We start from the raw sequence: 23,691 nt of genomic DNA on the forward strand, positions 1-23,691 counted from the left end.
TTTATTAGGCTTACAAACTTAGTTTCAGTGATGCCATATTGTTCTTTCATTTGGCCGGAATAGCAAGCTGCTTTCGATCTGTACAGGTAAGCCATTTAATTTGTATATTACACAAATGTTTCCGTGAACTGACAGTTTTTAGGTTAGAAAGGTGCAAAAGTGCAGAATCACTCCAGCATCCCCTTAAAAGCTTTACAACACGTTTCATTCATTTTTATCCATAACGTATTGGAATTAAATGGTTGATATAAAGAAGCATGTAAATCTCTGTAAATAGCATTATGTGTTTCTCAGAAACACGATATATGTATAATGGGAACAAATCCCAAATTCAAGTAGCAGAGGTCACTCCGAGAGATATTGTCGACCTCGTTAACGAGACTGTATCTTCAAGCCTTGCCGAAATCTTTGAATGGAAGATAAGTGACTGAATAAATTTACATACCTTATATTATTTTCGATTAAAATAATATTGTATTTGCATTTTTTAGCTTTAAATTTTTAACTTTAAATTTTAACCTTTTACCTTTTAATATCACACATAGAAATTTGTAAAGAAAATTATAATCGACAATCATTAATAAATAATTAATAATTAATATTCAAAGATTAATAATTATAAATGATAATTGACTTAACCATAGACTATATATATGTAAACTTAATAAAATATATTGGGGATAAAAATAAGACTTCCATTCTCATATGCGCGATTGTCACGCAGGGAAAACTATTAATACTAGATTCAACATTGAATTTACTTTATATTATCAAACACTTGGTTTCATAAGTCCAAAACATCTGTTTCTAAATTGGGGTTAGATTGCAAGCTTAGCGATAGACAATCACATTAAAAATTCATCTCACGCGTTTCGATAGCGGCCCGAAACGCCGAGCCAATAGTCACGTACGAAACTGTAAGATGAGTTCATCGAGAAAAAGAAGGAAGTAAGTATCTATCTCGAGAAACAACTGGTCGCGAAGGCCACGCATCATCATATATAAGAGCTCAGTGGGACGGCTATCATCAGTCTGTCCTGAGTTGTTCGAGTGAAAGCAACACGAATTCAAAGACACAAGCATGGCCCGCGTCGTAGCTTTCCTCTTCCTCATCGTAGCAGTTGCTGTCATCGGTAAGTTCGATATAATAATTAACAAAATTGTTAAATATCGAAATTTTACTTGTGAATGGTGAAATTTTGTCGTGATAAGTAAGAGTGTGCAAGTATTAAATTGATGCAAAAGATCTTGTAATAATAATTCATAAATTCTATTTGTTAAGTAAAACGGGAGAAGTAACGAAGTCCAAATGAGAGCATAGCCACTGACTTCGCTATATTCCTTTCAAAAAACTCCGTATTTGCAATTACAGAAATAAGTTTATTCATAATACAGAATTTAATAAAACAAAACATTTTTTATATTAATCTAACAACAGATAGATTTTATATTAATCTAACAATAGAATTGTATAATCGTATAAATATTATAAATATAGAATGATAAACTTTTTGCTGACAGCAAGAACGCTAGCAGCCGTTTTATAGAACTTGCTTCAGAAATATTTATGGAATATTAGAGACAGGAAGAGGGAAACTAAGAATATTTTATATAATATTTCTTTTATAAAAACGTATTGCGTAAAGGATATAATAATTAGCGCTTAAATTAACTATATTTGCATAGATGCTGCGATAAAGTGCAGTGAAAATGAAGTATTCACTAACTGTGGCACAACGTGTCCACCTACCTGCCAAAATCCAACACCTAAAGTCTGTACACTGGTTAGTATTGCATCCTCTAATGAAAAAAATATATTAAAAAATTTTTTAATATTTTCATTAAATATAGATATATTTTAACACAAGATTTTCTTTCTTCATGTAGACAAAAGAAGTACCTGACTCAATCAGTTTTTGAAAATTGGTAGTTTAGTTTAAAATTATGCATATTTTTAGTAAATGAAATTTATAATATATTTTAATTAATTTTACTTAAATAATACTTTTGTACGTTTTATTTTTTATTTTATTTTATTATAATAATATTATAATAAAATAAAATATATTATATTATATATTATATTATTGTTTTACTTTGTTTTATAGGCCTGTCTTCCTGGATGCGAATGTGTAGAGGGATATGTACGAAATACGGCAAATGAGTGTGTACTTACGCAAAATTGCTAATCCGTCAGAAAAATGATTTTCGAACGAGTACAGGATTTCTAAAATAATACATGAATCCAATCGATCTTTAATTGAAAGTCTTTTCGTAGATTGGTGACACAAATGTTTACATACAAATGTTTACATACATAACTTGTTACACAAATGTTTAAAGTTGTTTACTGAAAAATTATATTACTCATGTATTACTGAATTGTTTAATTTAGTAACATTGACAAACTACATTTCATATTTTTAATAAAAAATGTTTAATGTTTATAAAATTATTTATTATTTATCGTATTCTAAAACCTTACATATCCGTGACTTTTTACAAACCTTCTTAATATCAAATCTATCAAATTATTACATGTTTTAATGTTATGAAACATATAAAATAATATGCTTATAATGTTAAAACAATAATTATTTTCTTAACTTTGTAAAAATCTAAAAACAGTAAATAATAAGTTTAGTTACTAATTGTAAGTATATATAGTTATTTGAAAATATTTTATATAATATTAATATTCAGCGGAAGATACTGAAAATATATATATCAATAAAAAAACTCAGGGAAAACTTAGCATTTTACTGAATTCACACATACATATATGTATTATATATATGTATATATAACGTAAACTAGACTTCTAACGACTGTAAGTGTTTAATCTTTCGGTTGTCGCTGATTTTTATGTTTTGTAGTCCATTATGTATTGAATAAAATATCACTAAAAATTATAATTTTCTTACAATTTTAAAACATAACAGTAAAATATCTTTATAAAATGTAAACATATGTGTGACCTACATGACAATATGAAAGTTTATATACATCTCTCCCGTCCGTCCTCCTTCCTCCCCCCCTTTTTCTTTCCCTGTCTCTCCCTGTCTCTCTCTATCTACACCTTTTGTCTCTCTCTCTCTCTCTTTCTGCGCTCCCCCCCCCTTTTCTGTTTCTGTCCTTCATTATTATTTTAAATGAAGAAAAATTATTAAATTATTAATAACCAACCAAACAATGAACAAAAATCGGATTGTAATAACATTAAAAATTAATATTCAAGATATTTTGCTATTTTTAATCGCATGTTATCAGATTATGTCTGATATCTGTAATTTCCATAAATATTTAATTCCGTCTTTCATGACAAAACGTACGGAAATATTGCATAATACAATATATTTATTGTATTTCTACTTTATGATTGCAAGAAAATCCAGATAACAGTGCAGATACGCGTCTTGCAGATAATTGGCACTCTATAATCTCGGTCAGCGCATTTTTGCATTGCACACGGATAAATTCCGAAAAAAGGTATGTTACGAATGACACACATTGGTTTGAAACGATGTTGACAAAAAACGCATGACGTGATCATTCTGATGAAAGTGATATTACATTTCGATGACGATACCATGCATGTCGACGTGATTACACGTCAATATGATTAACTTCGTTACGTAGATATATACCTACATGGACCGTGGTCGAATATTTCAAATTAATTAATGCACTGTGTAGAAAAAAATTTTAATATCATTAAAGTATGATTCTATTGTAAATAGGCATTGCTTTCTACGAATGACGTGCCGTTGATGAAACTTTAATATCTATGTTTTTCTCATCATATCTGGCGTGAGAATCATGTGCTAATTTACATATGTACTCTGGGTACGACACGCTACCACACTTTCATTAATCATTTTATACAACCGCGAGACAGCAATTTACATATCATATCAATTCAAAAAGTAACGCGATTTGGCAACATTTTAATATTGTTATTATTTGCATGAAAAAATAAAAGTCACGTGGAGATAGAAGTTAAATATCGAATTGAAGACATGCATTAATAGCAGTAGAACATTAATAGAAAAAATAGAGATCGTAACGGTAATATCATATCGAGATTCTGTAATTTAATATAGGTTTCAATCCTAAAATCGGATTAGTCACATGACCGGATGTCTTTATTAATTAAGGACGTAGTTAATATCTCAGGCATCTTATACCCTCGTCATATAGCTCCTCCACTTCCCGACCGACAGCCCAGAAAACTGAACCCTGCCGTAAGGCAATCTGTCATTAATAGAATTAAGCAAGCGCGTTATTACGCGATTCACAGGCAGATGAGAAACTCACGAACTATTCCTACTGGCGTATTAATAAATAATCTAATCTACGAAGTGATTTCCGATATAGAGAGACTGAGTCAGTTTTACAGCGACACATATCACTGTCAAGATGCATAGGCGCAGAGAGACGCGAGCGATAACTTATCGAAAAGGTGCATTTAGCAACCATTGTCAGGAAGATTTTAACGAGGTCTCGCTATATTATTAATGCCACTGAATCTTCGGAGGCTGTATCGGTTAATACACCGGTATCATGTTGTGTCATATCGATTTTTTTTCACGTGCACTACCCTAAACGGGACAAACATCCAACGTATGACGAACAATGGCGCAATATCCCAGTTCGTTCCTTCGGAGCAGATATTTGACATTCGACAAATACCGTGGTCGGCGCGCGTGGCCATCGCCCCATCGCCAACATCTCGAATCGTATGGTCGAGAACCCTCGGAGAGGTCTGAATCGTCAGTTTTAGAGGGAAGCACGGGGTGGTGGGCGATCGACAAGGACGAAGGGGAAGAAGAGGAAACTCGAGGCATATTCGGCTACCGCGTTTCCGGTCGGTCGATTCAATATGCCGGACTGATAAAGCCGAATGTCGACCGCGCAGAGACAATACGGCGTTCGAGGATGGCGAAGGGAAAACATTTCGCGTAGCCGGTCTGTTGTCGACGCGCCGTCACTCGGTGGGGGCAGGAACGAGCTTTCAATGCAGAAGACTCTCTGCTGCGAGAGGAAGATAATTTCCAAACCATTCGCACGTAAATCATGCGATCGATTGTTCTCGTGGATCGTATACGTCGGAAAAATCGAATATAATCGCATTGTTATTTAATTGTAGCTTGTACAATGTAATTGGTGTATATAATAATTTGTATGATAGAAAAGTAAGTTACGCGAAACATTAACAGTACTTAATTGGCATCGCCATTTTATTATGTATTCATGATTTGGGGCGTGTTTTAAATTGTATTCCATCTCATTTTTATGCCACGCGATGTTTGTACAGATTTCCTTAACTAATCTAGCGAAAAATTGCATGCATACAGAGAGAAAGCCAAGTAGATTAAATATCACGATTATCTTTCTTATCATCTCGTGTCGATAAAACACAGTACTAAATTAATCACGAATGAAACACAGATGAGTAAATCTAAATGAAATTGCAGGCTCGAATGAAACTTTAATCCCCGCTGACGTGTAGCACGGGAAAATGATTTAAAGATAAAAAGACACGTCTCTTCCGAGATGAAAAGCCTGGGGGACTTGATACATTGCACCCGATCGCCCCATTTCTCCACGAAGATTTAATCTATTCCGAGCATTGCAACCCAATCGAGGTCTACCATGGATCCGAATTTACGTAAATCGAAAAGTTTCATAATGGAATCCACAAATCTCCGCGATTCGATCGTGTGTCTTATATACAGACAATCGTCTGGAAAGCTGACTACCGTATGTGAAACTAAGAATCGATGACAATATTTTCAACAGATAAGCGTAATCTATATTCGTTAAAAAGATAACGGCTGACTAACGGGATATCTGATGAGTGGTGGATGGAAAATTTCGTGTGTACACAGATTGTAACAGAAGTTTTAAACAAATTATCCGAGAGATACGGAAAGTGATGTATTATAAATGATTGGAGCCTTAGCCTGAAGATACAACTCTACATAGAGAAATAGCAGAAATAGTAGAAACAAGTAAATAATGAGGAACTTCATACTTATAGATTTTAATATTTAACGAGATGTAAGCAATGTAGTCTAGTCTAATCCAAAGTATTTCACGAAATGTGAGGCATGGAATTTATATGCAAATGTGTAATTCCATATATAGCATCTGCAATTTGATGCTTTATTTTTGTTACTTTCTATTAAAGGGTTGTATTGACAACAAAAATTGAAATTATGCTTCTAAAGAGCATTGTGCTTGAAAATACATTCTCTCTTACATAATTATCGTGCTTGCCTGCCACAATTGTCTGCACTTGTGTTTGATTGAAGAACATCACGGCGAAATAATTACGCCTTAATGAAGACGACCAGGAAAGCGCCAACGCGAACTGGCAAACCAGTCGGCAGGCATACCAATTCCACAATAAACTTCGTTAGTATTTTCGAACGTTGAACTTGACGAACAGTCGGTAGAAGCATATTAATAAGATATTTATCCTCAACCGCCGATAAAATTTAATTTAATTTAGAGGGAGTTACGTGACGCTAGAAAATAATGTCAAGAAATAACAGTAAAAATACAGTTCATGTTTACATATTAGCAAATAGACACTTGAGTTTAATGGTAATTTGTTCAGCAACTAAAGTTTTTCCCTTAAAAAATATATATTCTTTTAACGAAAGTTAAAAATCGTATCATCAGGTTGATATAAAATATAGTACTTAAACCTAAACTCTACTACTTAAGTTAAGTACTACTTAAACTCTACAACACTTTTATGTCACTATCGTGCTTATTAAGTCACATATTTTATCTTTATTCTAGCAATTTTGCGTGTTCCGAAACCCGTTCCGCAGTATTATTTAGGAATGGTTTAAAAATAAGCGCAAAACGGCGAATCGTTGGGCAGGTACCTACGACATTTTATCGATACGCCGCGGGCATTAAATTCCATAATGAAATTGGACCGTGACTGCGATCGTGGATATTCACGCCCAGATATTTATATAGCAATTAAAATGCGACCCGTTCGCGACATATGTATATAAATCAGTCATGAATTTCGCGCCGCTTTCATACTCTTTTCTCATACCCCCCGTCGTGGCTCTCGCCCTGATTGCGTTTAAGCTCTCTCGTGAACTGTCGGTTCATGGAAAGGGGCACGGTCGCGAGATAGTGCATTTATGGTCTATGTGCACAAAGAAAACAGCGTATTGTTTAAAATGCTTTATTGATGCACTCAATCGACAAGAAACATCGGTCTCTTTCAGTGCCTTCGGATAAGAACGTTATCATTATTGATATTAATTGTAAAGGAGTAGAGGAGGAAAGTTCCCTATTATGAGATAGACTCCTAATACGAGATAGCGGAGTTTCTGCTACTAAATTAATAGACGTCATTTGTTGGTTCCATCATGAATTTATTGCCCTCGGAGTGAAATCTGTTTAGTGGTAAATTGATTGTTAGATCATGTAATCGTTGCGAAAACAAGATTTATGGTTGAATTTGGATGTCGAAAACCTACCATCTCATATTATAATCCTATCTCATATTATAATCCTATCTCATAATAGAGCTTTCCTCTCTGTATGAAAAATTATTAAAATATTAGCCTCGCACAAAGAAAAGCATGGCAGAGAGTGGGGAAAAAGATATATGAGGAGGATAGAAATAAAAACCGAGAGACAGAAAAAGAGAGAGCGCTTTCACCATCGAAACACCTCATCGATAGCAGACGATAAACTATATGTGTATATGTGCTACAGATATTAATTTATATCGTGAATGATGAAAAATCATATATAACTTTACACCATAATTTTATATAAAACTAGAAATGACAAAACGCGCGCTTCGCGCGCGCAATTTGTAGTTGATTATTGTATATTTTTAAGAATTTGTATACGTGCAAATAAATAATTGTATGCGCAACGTCACTTTAAAGTAAAAAATAATTTATCACTCACTGATACGATTCGCAACAGCAGAGTTGTACATCGCTAACTGTATATGTTAAACTGTAAAAATACAAATATGTATTATGATTATTATAGGCTAATTATGTAAAATCAAAATTATTGTATTAAATATACTTTATATTTTATATTTTTTAAAATAGGTATTTATTAAAATAATGATATAGAATACTGAAAAGTCTTCCTTTTAAATATAAACTCACAAAATATGGTTTTGTCTCTAACACTTATTCGAATCCTCGTTCGAATTATTTGAATAAATAAAATAAAAACGCAGAACAGATAAAATCTTGCACAAGTAGCAAATAACATAAAAATGTAAGACACTCACCTTACCGATTTCTCCGCTGTTGCCCGATGCCTCCTGGACCTCCTCCTCCTCTCAGATTTCCTTGTTGCACTCACACAACACTCACTCGCGAAAATCATCGATCGCGCGAAATTTCGGGCACTCCCGTACGCGATGTGAAATACCGCGAGACGCACGAAATATTATTATTAACAAAGATCGCATGACTCTCTATCATACAAATTACTCAAACTAACAACTTGCATTACTGATTCGGAAGAATAGGACAATGGATAAGTCACTTTTGAATTGGCGATATAAAACGTAACGCGAGCATCGGAAACATAAACTGCGGTAAAGAAGAAGTTATTAGTCTTCAACGAAACGATATTTTACAACCTTTATCATTCAATCTAATTCTCGAAATAAATTATGTGAACGAAATTTTCAGCGATAAACAGTTGCTATTAATTGCAACAATTAATTGAGATAATTTTCGATTACATTTACATAATGTAACGACGTGCAGTGAGCGACTTTCTTTACTTCCCGCCCGTTCGAGTTGCGAAGAACGACAGAGCGAATTACAGCGCAAACACCGAAGTCGTGCAAATTTCTCTCTTTTCCCGAAAATGGATAATCGCAATTACACGATTACAGATTACACGAAATTGATAGTTAAAAGCACGGTGCGTAAACGAGATGTAACCGCGACAAAGTACCACGGTTTACATTCTTTAGATGAGTGTCTCGCGAAAGATACGTATACGTTGATAAAGAGCCGTCGCCTCAACATGCAAATCGTTTCTCATTACAACTTGTAGAAACTTAATAATTACTCGAGGAACGTTACTTGTTACTGATAAAGGTGTACAAATCAATAGCGTTTTATCCCTACGTTCATCGCGATCGAGTTTTGGAAACCGATAACGCAAAAGTAATACCACGCACGGAGCGACTCTCGCCACTGCCTACCGGCTCGAAAGTTCGGCGAGCGAGTGATAGCGCGGCGACCTTCAGGTAAACATTGGCCCGCGTAACGTCGTACGATACCGCGCCGAGTGAAAAACAACAAAAACGTTGAGAGTTCGTTGTCCCGCCTACGAAATGGAAAAATCCATACTTAATATTTTACATTACTTTGTTCCGTGACTGTTACTACGTTTTGCGTATCATTCCGTGGACTTATTGGTATTGATTAAATTAGTGATTTATTTCTGTTAATTCTGTTTAATCAAGAAAATGTTTTGAAACAAAAATCGTTGTTACTTAAATTCTAATTACTAAGATTAGAGATTTTTACCTGAATAGTTGGTGTATACAAATGTATATTTCTAAATTGCAAATCTTCATTTACGATGAATCTAAAAGAAAAGTGAAGCACACCACGCTTCGAGAAAAGCATCGCGGAAAAGAGGCCTCAACTGTTCGATATTAACGACATTCGCGCCGGTAACATCTCTTTTTAAAGCGTCGTCTACAATAACCGGCGTAAGCGTGGAGTAAGAAGTAAGAGTAGGAGTAACGTTTTTGGCGTAACTGAGTTTTCCTCCTGAAAATAATTCATTTCGCTTACGCCCTTACTCCAGCTCTCTTAAACCAGAAGTAGTTCTCTTAAGCGTCGTCTACAATAACCGGCGTAAGCGTGGAGTAAGAAGTAAAAGTAGGAGTAACGTTTTTGGCGTAAGCTGTTTACGCCGACTCAATCTACAATACGGTGAAGTAGGTGTTGTAGGCATGCGTGAAAAGGCGTAAGAGTAAGAGTAGGCGTAAGAAATAAAAATAATTCATTTCGCTTACGCCCTTACTCCAGCTCTATTAAACCGGAAGTAGCTCTCTTACGCCTGCTCTTACTTCTTACTCCACGCTTACGCCGGTTATTGTAGACGACGCTTTATGCATGGTCTACAATACGTGGAGTAAGCGTGGAGTAAGAAGTAAGGGAGAGCCCTAACTTCTAGCTTTTGGTGTAAGGAAGCTGAAATACGGGCATGATTTTTAAAATAATTGTAACACTGATTGATGGCATTTTGATTCACCGGGAGTAAGCCTAAGAGCTGAAGTAGGAGTAAGAAATAAAATGGATTTATTTCCTTACTCCTACTCCTTACTCCAGCTTACTCCATGTATTGTAGACCAGCCTTCACATTTACATTGTTGAGTGAGAAATTGTAACATAAATGCAATATAATTGATGCTCGGTGTTCACTGGGTAATACAAAGTATTTGCGTATGTCAACATTTTCTGTAAAAAGTTTTAGTATAACTGAGAAAATATCTCGAAATCAAGAATTGAAGTAAAGGTGTTTAACTTTCACGAGTAAAAAATCAATTGCCTAAAATATTATATACAATTAACGAATTTTCTGTAGTTATACAATAAATTAACAAATATAACTAGAGAAATAAAGCAACTTTTTAAGATGACTTCTCGAGTTACAGCGGTTTGTTTCAATTGGCATTGACAAAGTGAAAGGAAATCGTTATCCTTCGAACCTGATAATATAGAAATTAAAGCGACTGCATTACAATTTGTAATCGCTGATACAAATCTGAGTGAAGGCTTTTTTAAAGTTCCTAGTACACTGAAAGATCCATATTAATATCTCGCAGTCTTTTCCTACGTCAAATAAAAACTTTCCCTAAACGGGACAACAAAACTGCAGATAAAACCTTTTACTCATCGCGATTTGTTTTTAACGAACGGAAATTTAATGGTACCATCGCGTGGTCTAGGATTGTTGCATCGAATTTACTCGAGAGCGCATCTCAACATGCCATCCGAATTGGAATTGATCGCCGCAGCATGCGAAAATATGGGCATTGGCGCAAACGGCGATTTACCTTGGCGTTTAAAGTAAGATTATTAATAATTAAATGGCATACGCGACTGAATTCGAGGGTAGATTTGAACCAAGTAATTCGCACGTAGGACGGAAATGGCGTTCTTCACGCGCATGACGACTGACACAAAGGACAAAAATAAAAGGAACGTCGTGCTTATGGGCCGGCGCACGTGGGAGTGCATTCCCAGCAAATATCGGCCTCTGAAGGACCGTATAAACATGGTGTTAACATCGCAATCTCTGTAATTAGAGGTGTAATAAGATAAGAAAAACAATTAATTCCTCAGAAAGCAATAGATTGCACATTGATTTTAGGGATTACGGGGACGAGGCGATAGCGTGCAAGAGTATACCGCACGCTCTTGATGTGATTTCGGGAATGCAGAATCAAGTGGAAAGAATATGGGTGATAGGAGGAAGTAGCGTGTACAAGGTACCTTGTACGACAAATTAACGTAATCTACGCGCATTTTGAGAGACTAGGTCTGTCCTTTTTAGACACGATATAATAAGTGTTCTACATTTAAGCCTAATCTACAATGCACTTTGCATTTAAAAACATTCTATTTTGTAGTCAATAGATATGTTTAAAAAATTTGCGTAAATGGATAATAAATTATACACTGTACAATCGTACATTGTCGACAAACTTGTTAAGCGTTCGATTTGTTTATATAAAATGGAGTGTTTCTGGATGCAGAGAGCACATGTAGATTAGGCTTTAACGTGAAACGTGTACTCGAAGGAGAAAAAACTTTAAGAAAGCATAGTGACTAAAAAAACACAGATCTAGCATTGTAATAAAGGCGTAGATATTGGCAATATCCTGTATATAACAAATATTGTATTTAATTTCATATTAGAGCGCTATGGAATCTTCGCACTTTGGACGATTGTATTTGACGCGTATAAAGAAAAAATTTCAATGTGATACGTTCTTCCCGCCAATCCCGAACGACTTCGTGTTAATCGAGTGAGTATTGATTCTTTGCGTTAGTTTGACGTTTCGCATTCATTATTGCCACTTTTTAATAGCTAATAACAATTCCAGAGATCCAGCGGTGCCACAAGGTACACAGGAAGAAAATGGAATTGAATTTGTATATGAAGTGTATGAGAGAAGATAAACAGTAGAGCCACTTCCAGCCGAACTATAAATGAATGGGACTATTTTTATAAATGTATCTTTTGCGTCTGTAAAAACGGAATACCTATCGCGAGATATTATTGACGTTGTCAATTATGGTCTCTGTAATATAAAAAATATATAAACGCATAATAAATATATATTGATAGTAATTTATATATACAGACTTGGCCAAAAGTATTTGCCACCCCTCAATTCTTAGAAATGTAACTTCTTTCGACTCTAATCAACTATTTTCCATAGGTTTGTTTTCTGTTCCTGCACTGATGAACTAGTGCAATAAATTGGAGTAAGACAAGTATATTTTTTCTCATTCTAGCTTACTGCACTAGTTCACCAGTGCAGGAACAGAAAACAAGCCTCATAGTTACGTATCGGCACGCTAAACTGAGTAACCTAAACAAAGCATCACATCATAAATATGCAAGAAGTCGTGAAACGTTTACAGTGATAAACTTGAATTTTGCTCATATTTTACACATTGCCTAACGATTTCCAAATTATAGTGGCTTACTCTAAAGAATATCATTTTGCTATCAAAATGCCAAAAACGTGCGAATTGGATCTAGCTAAGCGTCTGAAAATACAATTACTTTTTGAGGAAAGAAAAATAAGATACAAATCGCAAAAATAGTGAAATGTCCTCATAGTACTGCGAGGTACACCATAAATCGTTATAAAAAGACTGAGTCATCAACTGGTACTGTTTATTTACCCTGAATGTAAAATAATTCCAAGTTATTGAGGTTTCACGTGGGTGGCAAATATTTTTGGCCAAGGATGTACAGCAGCACCGGCCAAAATTACATCACCTTCACAGGTTTTCTGATCACTATTGTCAAAATGCATCGAAGATACTCAAAATTTTACAGTAGACGCCTGATAACTTGTACATCTTGTACATGAAGGGTAATGAAATTGGACAAAATATACTGAAATACAACGCACGGTTTTCGAATCTTTCATTCGTGCACTTTAAAACTAGTTGTGCTCAAAAAATCGAAAGGTGACACATGATTTTAGCTGGCACTGTGTCTATGTTATATTATGCAATAGCCCCTTTAATCATATTCTTTTACGTTTATCAACACTTTATTAATAGAAAGTAGAGACTTTACGAAAACCACGTTTATATATTTAAGCGTATAAACATGTTAACCGGGCGGCCACTCTAACTGTCGACCACCAAGAACGTGCAGATGTAAATGGTACACAGACTGCGCTCCGTGTTTCCCGTCGTTGACAACTAAGCGAAATCCGTTTGTCAGGCCTTTTTGTTTCGCAATTTTATGAGCGACGTTCATTAGGTGACCGAGCAACGGCTCGTCCTTATCTTGAGCTTTCGAGAGCTGCGCAATCGGCTTGCGTGGAATCACCAGGAAGTGCACGGGCGCTTGAGGATTTATATCGTCAAAAGCGACACACTGCAAATCATAAGATACATTTAGTAAGTCAATATTTATATCAGCATCGCGTCAAACGACAACCACTGAATGTAATCCTTATTGAAGAAAAACGTGTTTACGGATCGTTCTCTGCCATCAGCCTATCTCGATAGACTCAAGCAACTACGGTTATATAACAATTATAAGCAGCAAAACAGTAAATATCAAGTCATTTTAAATAATTAGATTTTACTGTACACGCAAGTTTAAGTGCAATACTTGATGAATAGATGGACATACATAATACAAATCAACTTCTAATATACTCGTAGGAACATATTTGCAGCGTTTATGTTAGCTAGGCCTCCCGTAGCGAGGCAATCGTGTGCAAGATAACGTTTAACACTTTCGGCAACGAGTCTGATGCAGACCGTGTCCGAATGACGCCGGCAAGGTGGATTCGTCGTGTAATTCGACAAAGAGATGCGATCCTCGCGTGCCACGCCGCGGCTTACCTGGCTGTCCTCGTGAATAAAGTTGCACGGGATCTCCTTGCGTATCATTTTCCCAAATATCGTGTCGCCTTCCGGCGCGGCGGCCTGTGCCTTCTCCACCTCGGTCGCCATTTTCCTGCGACTGGCGGAGCAGACAACCGGCAGGTTGCCACCAACCGCCAGATGCTTGCGCGCATTCGCGACGACATTCGACAGCAGCCTCATGTTGAAAATCGATGACGTCGTCGTCGTGATTTTGTGACAAAATCAGTAATGTGCCTGTCGTTAACTTCGTGTTAAACGTGCGCGCGTTATGAGGCTTTCTTTCGACTTCTAGGTTCCATTTTATTACGGCCCGAAGATCGTTACGATACGCGTCCATCGCAGCCGCGATCGAGATCTCGAGGCGCGAGTTTCAAATCCGAAGACTGCTGGAAGTCCAAAAACTAATAGCAAATTTTACCGACTACGAAATATTTCAAGAGATATTTAAGACGATCTTTAATATAAGAATTGCCGGTAAACAGGCCTTAGTTGTGCACTCAGTGCGCACTAGCGTATAAGCAACCGAATTTGCTATAATTAAACGACCGCTCTTTCTATATTTCTTCACGATTGCAAAGAGTCGAGAAGGGATATACCGCGTGCAGATTGCTCACAGACCAGAGTTTTGCATGATAAAACTACAAAACTTTTATTTCGTAGGACAGTCTTCTCTTAATAATGCGCTTATCCATTTTCGACATTCTTAACACAATAATGCATCCTAAAGGTACATAAATATTGTAACTTATTGCTTTATACACGTATCGTCGATATTGTACATTAGTAAAAATACGCTATTAATGATTGCAATGGCTCGTGGTACATACAAAAGTATAATGGCAGTGCGCTTTCTGGTTTTCTCCGGAAGATCCTTAAATCATTCCCTAACGGGTCGCAAAGGCCCCAGTCTTAGAAAAGTAATTCTACTTGTAAAAAATATACATAGCGTTACCTTAGATTTACACTAATTTCGCATCGAACCGTAAAACTAAAAGGGTATGTGCATTAATCGCTTTTGTATTTCTAATAGGATTTACGCCGCAGCTATGCGTATCTTACGTAAGTAATATAAATGTTGTGCATACAATTAAACTATTAACTGCTAAGTAATAACTGCTGTGAAATAAACAAAAAAAAAAAGAATTACTGAGAGGTATAAATCATGTCATAATATTGTATAATGTTATAAAAAGACGACTGGCTGAAACATTAAGAGACATTATTATGTAAATAAATAACATATCAAAAATAATAATAATAATCGTCTCGTCTTTACATTGTACATAAAGGTATACGTAGGATAAATTAACTTAAATATTATGACTTATACTCCTATTTCGCAAACTCGTTAGCTTATTATTTTTACCGTTAACAACTTAATTACACAAGGCCAGGTTGTATGAAAGTAAGGGATAATGACTACTATTCAATACAAATTTAAATGCTGAATGAATTAATAATTATGTAGCATTTATACGCACGAGTGATTGCTAATACTCGGATTATTAGATATTTAATAATCAACGTGTTACTAGTAATTCTACGTGTGTACTTAAATCTTTTATACTGTGGACGCTTGAATGTCATATATACTTATCTTCTTGAATATAATTACGTCAGTCTGGGTTTGCCAGTTAATCCAGCAATAAGTCTAGATAACTTATGGAACAGTCATTGTACGTCCTCCTCGGAAAAGTATCGGTGTCTTACGGCTTGAGCTGCAGTTATACGACTATGAGGATCAAACATGAGCATACTCCTTACTAAGTCTAATCCATGTTCATTGAGATCTGGTATTATTGCACCGAGAGATTTGGGTGGTCTGTACGGGAAAGCTGTCCAATTGAGCGATACATTCTCCGGCCACGCCTGCTGCGACGGAGTACCCAAAACTCTGAAACGGAAGGGCGCGAAATGTATGATGTAGAAGAATATCAGGGGATGCAGATTTTATTCGGGAGGTAAAAGAACAGAAGGTATACTCACTCGAAAATCCTGTCCAGTTGATCACCCTCGCTAGTACCTGGGAATAACGGTTGTAGCTTGCAAAGTTCTGCCAGTATGCATCCGACAGACCAAACGTCTACAGGAGTAGCATAGGAACATCCTAAAAGTACTTCGGGTGCTCGATACCATTGGGTTACAACCTAGATGTACGAAATATCACGAGGGTCTATCAATATCAAATTTTACCAATGGCTATATATGCATAAATTAATAATATTTTTACATCGCTTTAATCTCGTTAAAGAGGAGATTGTGATACAAATAAGCTCAATTTAAATTTTAAATGGCACGGTATTTTCGTGCGACAATTCAAAATATAATTTGTTCAGATATGTGTGGCCGACAAGTGCGAATTAGTAATACGTTGTATGCGACATCCACGTACCACGGAAGTTAATCTCATCTCAAAGTCGTAAGTCTTGGCCAGACCGAAATCCGCGATCTTGATCGTTCCTTCCCGCGTTACCAAAAGGTTTTGCGGCTTCAAGTCTCTGTGCATTATCCTATGGCTATGTAGGAACTCTACCCCATAGAGTATCTCTTTCGACATTTGCCTCACGAGATACGGCGGGATGCTCGATCGCGGCGAGCTACTCCGGCAATGAGCTATGTACGAAGCGAGATCTCTTTCCACGTGTTCAAACACCAACCAGAGGGTGAGACCGCGGTCCAGCCTTTCGGATCGTCCACCATCAACCGACGGTAAATCAAGATAATCTCCTTGGCAGACATCCAATAATCTGACCTGGGTAAACGAGCAAACGTACAACATAATCAATAAATAAATATTTATTAACTAAAGAAAAATTGCATTACGATTGAAAGGTATCTTACAATGTGCGGGTGTTCGTATCGTTCGAGCGACTTCAGGGCGGCAATCTCCCTCAGCGTGGAAGTAGGCAGACCGTCTTCCGTCAGAGGTATCCTGACTTTCTTAAGCGCGACGATTTGACCGCTGGTCTTATCCTTAGCTTTGTACACCGTCCCGTAAGCGCCGTTCCCGATAAGGGAGAGATCCTCGAACGACGCGTGTTCGCGCAGCAAGAAACTTTGTACCGTCGTCTCCTCTGGTCTCTTTCCAGAAGGGCCAGACAGCTCGCCCTGATCGCTGTACTTCATCACAATGAATTTCCACGTGCCGGGCTGTTCTTCCCCCGAGGTACTCGGGATTGCTTCCGCCGCGATCGGCGCGGCACCGCTCTCTCGTTCGGGGAGATCCGTGCGGGTCGATTTCGGGGACGTTTCACCGATCAGAACCGATTGTTTCGACGTTCCCGCTTGTTCCGTAACATCTGAGGATCGTTTGTCCTCTTTCCGGACGAGCGCAACCTCCGCCTGAGGAGATACCTCACTTGTCGTCGGCGCCTCGGCACTTTCCACTTCCGTTAGATGCTCCTCTCCGGACGATTCGGACGAGGCTTCGGATTGCTTGGGTCTCTTTGGGGTAGTTGGCGTCGATAAATCTGGTTCGAGCTCTGTGCTCGAACGTCGCGACCTACCAGCCATCACAACATCTCGACTTCTACCTGAAAAAAGTTTCGTCTTATTATCGATGGAAGTAATAAAACACGGAAATTTCTTAAACGAGAAAAAAGAAGACTTGTAGTTCTGCCCGACTCTTGTATTTCGAATTTTTAAGGCGGTATTTCTAGGGTATCCTAGGGCGGAAAAAAATGTCTATAAATAATTAGAAAAATTGACTTAAAATAGAAATTTGTAGAAATTTTTATATCCTCGTTGAAACATTTATGTTTTTGTAAAAATATCTACGAAATGGTACCACAAATTACAATGTTCAAATAAAAAAATTATTGCAAGTATAATATTTCATGAAAATGTACAATTTTGTAAAAATTAGTACAAAACGTTACTAGTTTTAAAAATTTGAGAAACAACAAAATCTTAAAGAATGAAAACATCTGCTTACTTGTAGAATATTACAAAAATTAACAAAAGTGTTCCAATTCTAGCATTTTCATGTTGATTTTCATAACACTTTTTATATTTACGTAGAATTTCTTAGATTCTGGCAGTTATATTTTATAGTTTTGTAGTATATTTTATATTTTTGTACAATTATTTCCGGCAGGGTATTTTCAAAAAGTTTTTAAGTAATTTTCCATCAAGCGCAGTAAAATGACATGAGTAAATAGGAAAATATTTGTGGACAAATTCACAACCACATTTATTAAAATAAAAGCAGTAACGTAAATAAATAACGTAGGTAAAATCTTCTTATAATTCTTCTAATCTTTGCTTTGAGTTTGTAAATCGACATTCTTTAAAGATAATGATTCAGGCATAAGTTGAGACGTGTAATTCGATAGAGCTCAACAGTTTCGCGTTGCAGACGTGGCATACAAACGTAAACATAAATTTCCTATGCCACGAGAACTGTATCGATTTCAATAAGCTGCAATTTTTTTGCTAGGCAGAATTTAACAGAAATTTGTATTATCCTGTACGTATATACTTTAGTATAACAACTATATAGATATTTATTATAATTTATTTTCCAATCGTAAACACAATAATAAGCGACAATTATTCAGAAACAAACAGCTAAAGCCTCAGAATTAAGCCCGAATTTTTCGACGGGTATTATTTTTGCTCGTTAATTACAATCCTTACTGATCGTCTACGAGATCCATGACAGATCCGCATTAAGATCTACGCGGAGAGATCTGCGCGAAAACGAGATATTTGTACAGTCGTGCTCGCGACACCCGGGTTCGCGTATCGTCAGGCAAATGCCCGGCTTGCTTCTCTCTTTCGCTAGCGTTTTATTAAAATTTCGAGACGGTACCGCAAGCGGGACGTGCGATCGTGGCCGTCTGCTACGCGACATCTGCACCGACACCTGCGCTCATATAATAGCCCGGCTATGCCGGCCTCATCGTCGGCTTTCCAGAACATCTTGTGAACGCAAGGGAGGCCTTAAACCCCACCCGGGGTCCTTGCCCTTTGTCTTCCTCGCTCGGGTCCAGCGACAGTAATTGGTTGCGCGAAAAATATCGGTTTAAACTACGGTATTGAACCTTGACTGACGGAAATCCACAAAAAGAAGAAATACATCAGTCATGTCTCACCGGACCAGTACGCTATTTTCTTTCGAAACCTCGGAATCCTGAATTTTTCGCTGTCTTTTGCAATACGTAAAAATTGGAGAGTAGATCAAGGCCTAACAAGTCGTTGTTTATCATCGTGAAAAATATCGGTTAAATCACGATACTGAACCTTGACTGACGGAAATCCACAAAAAGAAGAAATACATCATTCGTGTCTCACCGGATCATCAGGCTATTTTCTTTCGAAACCGCAGAATCCTGAATTCTTCGCTGTCTTTTGCAATATAATTGGAGAGCAGCTCATACCTGACAAGTGGTTGTTTATCGTCATGACGTTCATTTCGTGACACTTGATGGCTATCTGTTTTTATGTTCGAAATTGATCTTGGTTGCGAGCTACGTAAACTGATAATTATGAATGATGTCTCACACTTCTGCGAATACGTCGACTTGATTAGCGCGGAAAACTGTGACGACCGGGTCGAACGAGAGAGGAAGTTAGAGATATTGGGCCGCGAAGAGATACGAAGCCACGATAGGGGAGATCCGTGTGGCATAATTTAAATGGTTTAAATAGCCGGATGCCGAAAAAAAGACGCCCGCCTTCGTCCAGAGGAAATAATAAACTATGCGTTGTTATCACGTTGTAATTTCTTAGCGGCACATGGCCGTCTTTAGACGCTAGCCTCGATGATAGGCTATGGGAAAAGACGACCGGGTATAGATAATACAATGCCATTGATTTAATATCACAAACTAGCGTTTCTGACTCACACTGGCGAACGTTTCGCCACATCGGTTTTGTTCCTATATTGGAGCCTTCGCCACACATCAATCACAAATATATTCTTGTACGTCACGAGATAATTTGATTCTGTCGCATTTATGTCCATATCTACCAGTGCTTAGATTAACGTTAATCTCGGGTTACCTTTCGTCTCTTTCCAAATGCCCACTTCTAGCAATGCAGATTAATAAAAATCCCTGTTTAACTAAGTTTTTATCTTTTCCAATTCCCGAAACTAGAAAAAGATAAAAAGTAAGTTAAACCGTGATCAAAGTTAATCCGCGTTGGTAGAAAAGGGCATAAGGCTCTGAGAAGGCCCGGTTTCACCAACGTTGTTTAACTTTAAGCTTAACTTAATTCGTTCTTTGTCTCTTTCCAACTTTAGAAAGGGACAAACATGAATTAAACTAAGATTAAGCGACGTTTGGTGAAACCAGGCCTTAGAAAAAGATAAAAGTGAGTTGAACCGAGATTAAAGTTAATCTACATTGCTAGAAATAGCATTAGTTGAATAATGATCGTATTAATAAAATGTTATGGCTATGAATGTTAATGCAGACGTAATGTCGAATGACCGATATTGATAGTTTTAGAGAAGAAACGCCCCGCAAGCGGATGTACTCTCTCTCTCTCTCTCTCTCTCTCTCTCTCTCTCTCTCGGGGCTTTGATTAAATTCTTCTATCAACTTCCGCTTGCGATAAGAAATTCTCAAGCGGAATTCCGAGCGGAAGGAAGGAAAGAGCGAGACGAACGCACGAAAGAAAAAAGCCGACTTCCACATCGCGAAAATTTTTTTCGCAATGCCGGGCGAGAGAAGGAAAAGAGATGCCCCCGTAAGTTTCAAGGGGTCGTTGTGGGAAAATTCCAGAGGGCGAGATCTGTCGTAAAGAAGCGAAAGGGGGGCAGAGAGGGAAACGTGTAGGGCAATTCACGGAATTGGAGAAGAACGTGTCTTCGTTTCTGGGGGCGACCGAGCAACTTCGTATGTACAGAGCGCATTTTCATACGACATTATCTCAAGACCACCTTCCTGGAAGAGGCAGATGTTTCCACGGTTTCGTGTTGGACAAGAAGGAGAAACAGCGAAGTCGATAAAGCACAGTCTAGCAATACTTTTTTTTTCAAACACCTTTCGAGAAGATGCAGACGTGTACCCCGCCCGTCTTTATAATTACTTTTCGTTCGTATTCATTTCTATTAGTGAACGCAGTGGTGCCGTCAATTCATTTTCGCTGGCAATGCAATGCATTTGTAAATAGTATCTGCGTACTTTGCACATGTTGTTGGAACATAGGGGAAACTCAAGGGAAATACTAACATTTCGCATCATCGTGTGTCATTTTTTATTAATGCAAGTAGATAATTTGGATGGTAATCGTACAAAGAACATTCGCTTTCTCCCGCGAGTCTCTAAAATCATTTAAAAAACAAAAAGAGCGGTGTTTTATCACTGCAAAGAACTTTCCATTTCATTTTACAACACAAGGCTGCGATATCTTGTGCTGCAATACTTTTGACTTCTAATAAATTCATCGATCGTGCGAATTTCCAAAAGTTGCCATTTACGCTGGAAAATATTGCGTAGCAGCGAAAGGTTTGCCGCAAAGTATTCTTTGGGCACTTTGAGCGTTTGAACGGAACACACACACACACACACACACACACACATACACACAATAGATGCCTCTCCGAGAGGTCTCCGTTTTATTGTCCGCAGAATCTTTTCTGCTCTCTCGCTATTGCGAGGCGCAGGAGAGGATACGATATTCTTCCACATTGTCGTATCCAGGGTCACATAAAAAGGACGAGAACGGTCCGAGAAAGTTGACGTAGTAGATAAGCGGTGGGAAACGCTCCACGGGAAAACTGATAACTCGAAAAGTATTCGTGCTAGATAAACAGCCGCATACGAGAGAGGACACCAAAGGGAGAGCACGGAAAGAGTATTTAACTGAATCTTGACTTAACCGTCTTGACTAAACTGAGACGTACGCGTTGACGTATCGACTCGACTCGGCGTCGAGATGTAAAGTAGTGCTCGTCTTGGAAAAACACGACTTCCGCTGGCAAATTAGATAACGTAAGAACTCTCGAACGTCGGAATGTCGAGTTACTCAATCTTCTTATCGTATTGCTCGGCGAAGTACACACGACGGTTACACACTCGACAAAATTTCCATGTATAAATAGATCCGAAATTGAAAGAAACGATGCAACGGCGGGCAACGTCCCGATTTATATACGTCAGCGTTAATTTAAATGGTACGAATTTACTTTATACGTGTCTAAGTACCTCGAGATGTAAGACATGAAAAGGTGGAAAATAATATCAAGCGGAAATTAAAAAAAGAATGGAACGGACGAGGCTATTAAAAAAAGTTACGCTTATTAGAGAAAATATTCCGTTTAAATCTCTCGCTACAATCTTTGCATATCTCGAGAAAACGAGAAAGAGGGTAATGATGCCCTCAGCAAATATCGCGTCACGTTACACCATAGGGAGTTTGTTTCCCATCGGAGTCGTAAGGTGGCAGAGAACGATCCGTAAACGCTTAAGGTAGTTATTTCGTAAAATCATTTATGTGAGAATTGTTTCAAATTTCTACAGTTTATTCTTTACGTTAATACGTGCAAAATAAGACTGATTAAATTAAAATTGACCGACTGAAAGTTCTAAAAAAAAGAAAAATGTTAAAGTGTGCTATGTTAGACGAAATATTACGTGTAAAACACGTTAAAAATATTATTACACGTAACAATATAATTCGCTGTACTATTATTACACGTGAAATATTATTTACACATATTATTATGTGTTAAAATATTAATATTTGCGTTTGCAAACGAACTAGCTGCCACTTCCCTAATTGCTCGTGTTAAAGAGTGAGCTATTCTTTTCAATCAATAAAATTGCACCTTGCAATGAAGGTATTTTACGTCTATAAATAACCTTCTTCTAGCTATGGCAACAAAACGATTAGTCTTTTACTTAAATTCAAACTAGCTACTGAAATTTAGCTAAATTACTTTGCAAGTTATTTCTTTGCAAATTCGGGACCTTAAGGGTCGGTTGTTCGAATCTCTTGGTAAGTTAACTAATAATTAAATCACACGTATATCTTTGTTTTTCCTTCAAATTAGACAAAGATAGACGTATAATTTAACCATTAGTTAACTTACCGAAAGGTTGAAAAAACCGGTCCTAAATCTGTTAAATCTCAACAAAAATGTTACGCCGATTTCACTTTGTTAAAAATCTCGAAGTTTGCGTTATCTTACGATTCTCGATCGAGTCTCCATTAACTTCGGGACTGCACAAAGGAGGTCAATCACTCTAAACGCAAGATTATCTTATCTCAATCCGGGCATCCAGCGCTACAACTTCGTAATGAGAGTAAAGATAAAAGGAATACACAAGATTACTCCTTTGTCAAAAAGCTGTTTCAAATAAAATAAAAAATTGTAATTATAGATGGTGCGATTCGATCGAATCTAGCAATCAGAAAAACGATTACACTACAAACATAAGATGAGCATTCAAATAAATTCGTAGAAGTTTGAGCTACAGAGTTATGCATGTTTTAGTATAAAACATAGGTACTGCTATTGTAAAATGTTCACCACGTTGGCGAGCAATGAGTATCTTCCTCCTGCTCT

The 23,691-nt window shown here is 37.1% G+C and overlaps 4 protein-coding genes across 7 annotated transcripts in view; 2 read left to right on the forward strand and 2 right to left on the reverse strand.

The window, feature by feature from the left end:
* The first annotated feature begins 969 nt into the window (after positions 1 to 969).
* On the forward strand, positions 970 to 2,452 carry LOC105561023 (chymotrypsin inhibitor-like). Its single transcript, XM_012010643.1, has 3 exons — positions 970 to 1,133; positions 1,687 to 1,784; positions 2,109 to 2,452. The coding sequence occupies exons 1-3, from the start codon at positions 1,082 to 1,084 to the stop codon at positions 2,187 to 2,189; spliced, it is 231 nt and encodes a 76-aa protein (XP_011866033.1). The 5' UTR covers positions 970 to 1,081; the 3' UTR covers positions 2,190 to 2,452.
* A 7,925-nt stretch (positions 2,453 to 10,377) lies between these two features.
* Positions 10,378 to 12,403, forward strand: LOC105561024 (dihydrofolate reductase). The gene is made up of 5 exons (XM_012010644.1): positions 10,378 to 11,111; positions 11,187 to 11,342; positions 11,416 to 11,533; positions 11,964 to 12,073; positions 12,152 to 12,403. Exons 1-5 carry the CDS (start codon positions 10,969 to 10,971, stop codon positions 12,225 to 12,227), a joined length of 603 nt encoding a protein of 200 aa, XP_011866034.1. The 5' UTR covers positions 10,378 to 10,968; the 3' UTR covers positions 12,228 to 12,403.
* A 914-nt stretch (positions 12,404 to 13,317) lies between these two features.
* On the reverse strand, positions 13,318 to 14,517 carry LOC105561025 (histidine triad nucleotide-binding protein 1). The gene is made up of 2 exons (XM_012010645.1): positions 14,148 to 14,517; positions 13,318 to 13,671 (listed from the first exon to the last, which is right to left on the reverse strand). The coding sequence occupies exons 1-2, from the start codon at positions 14,349 to 14,351 to the stop codon at positions 13,402 to 13,404; spliced, it is 474 nt and encodes a 157-aa protein (XP_011866035.1). The 5' UTR covers positions 14,352 to 14,517; the 3' UTR covers positions 13,318 to 13,401.
* A 277-nt stretch (positions 14,518 to 14,794) lies between these two features.
* The window catches only part of LOC105561026 (cyclin-dependent kinase 4-like), a 19,827-nt gene continuing 10,930 nt past the window's right edge, over positions 14,795 to 23,691 (reverse strand). For all 4 annotated transcript variants that reach the window (XM_012010648.1, XM_012010646.1, XM_012010649.1 and 1 more), the window contains exons 2-5: positions 17,013 to 17,704; positions 16,564 to 16,923; positions 16,158 to 16,318; positions 14,795 to 16,065 (exon numbers count right to left, since the gene is read on the reverse strand). In XM_012010648.1, coding sequence (XP_011866038.1) covers positions 15,843 to 16,065; positions 16,158 to 16,318; positions 16,564 to 16,923; positions 17,013 to 17,684 — 1,416 coding nt within the window. In that variant the 5' untranslated portion in view covers positions 17,685 to 17,704 and the 3' untranslated portion in view covers positions 14,795 to 15,842. The remainder of the gene's footprint in view (positions 16,066 to 16,157; positions 16,319 to 16,563; positions 16,924 to 17,012; positions 17,705 to 23,691) is intronic.

This window comes from Vollenhovia emeryi, unplaced genomic scaffold (assembly GCF_000949405.1).
Source record: "Vollenhovia emeryi isolate VEMERY1.0 unplaced genomic scaffold, V.emery_V1.0 DF939214.1, whole genome shotgun sequence".
NCBI lineage: Eukaryota > Metazoa > Arthropoda > Insecta > Hymenoptera > Formicidae > Vollenhovia > Vollenhovia emeryi.

Excerpts from the sequence above, each read along its gene's own strand:
- LOC105561023 (XM_012010643.1), top strand. The coding sequence starts at position 1,082 with ATGGCCCGCGTCGTAGCTTTCCTCTTCCTCATCGTAGCAGTTGCTGTC. Across the intron at positions 1,134-1,686 it reads CGTAGCAGTTGCTGTCATCG|ATGCTGCGATAAAGTGCAGT; the intron begins GTAAGTTCGATA and ends ATATTTGCATAG. Across the intron at positions 1,785-2,108 it reads CACCTAAAGTCTGTACACTG|GCCTGTCTTCCTGGATGCGA; the intron begins GTTAGTATTGCA and ends TTTGTTTTATAG.
- LOC105561024 (XM_012010644.1), top strand. The coding sequence starts at position 10,969 with ATGGTACCATCGCGTGGTCTAGGATTGTTGCATCGAATTTACTCGAGA. Across the intron at positions 11,112-11,186 it reads GATTTACCTTGGCGTTTAAA|GACGGAAATGGCGTTCTTCA; the intron begins GTAAGATTATTA and ends ATTCGCACGTAG. Across the intron at positions 11,534-11,963 it reads GAGGAAGTAGCGTGTACAAG|AGCGCTATGGAATCTTCGCA; the intron begins GTACCTTGTACG and ends ATTTCATATTAG.
- LOC105561025 (XM_012010645.1), bottom strand. The coding sequence starts at position 14,351 with ATGAGGCTGCTGTCGAATGTCGTCGCGAATGCGCGCAAGCATCTGGCG. Across the intron at positions 13,672-14,147 it reads TTATTCACGAGGACAGCCAG|TGTGTCGCTTTTGACGATAT; the intron begins GTAAGCCGCGGC and ends TATGATTTGCAG.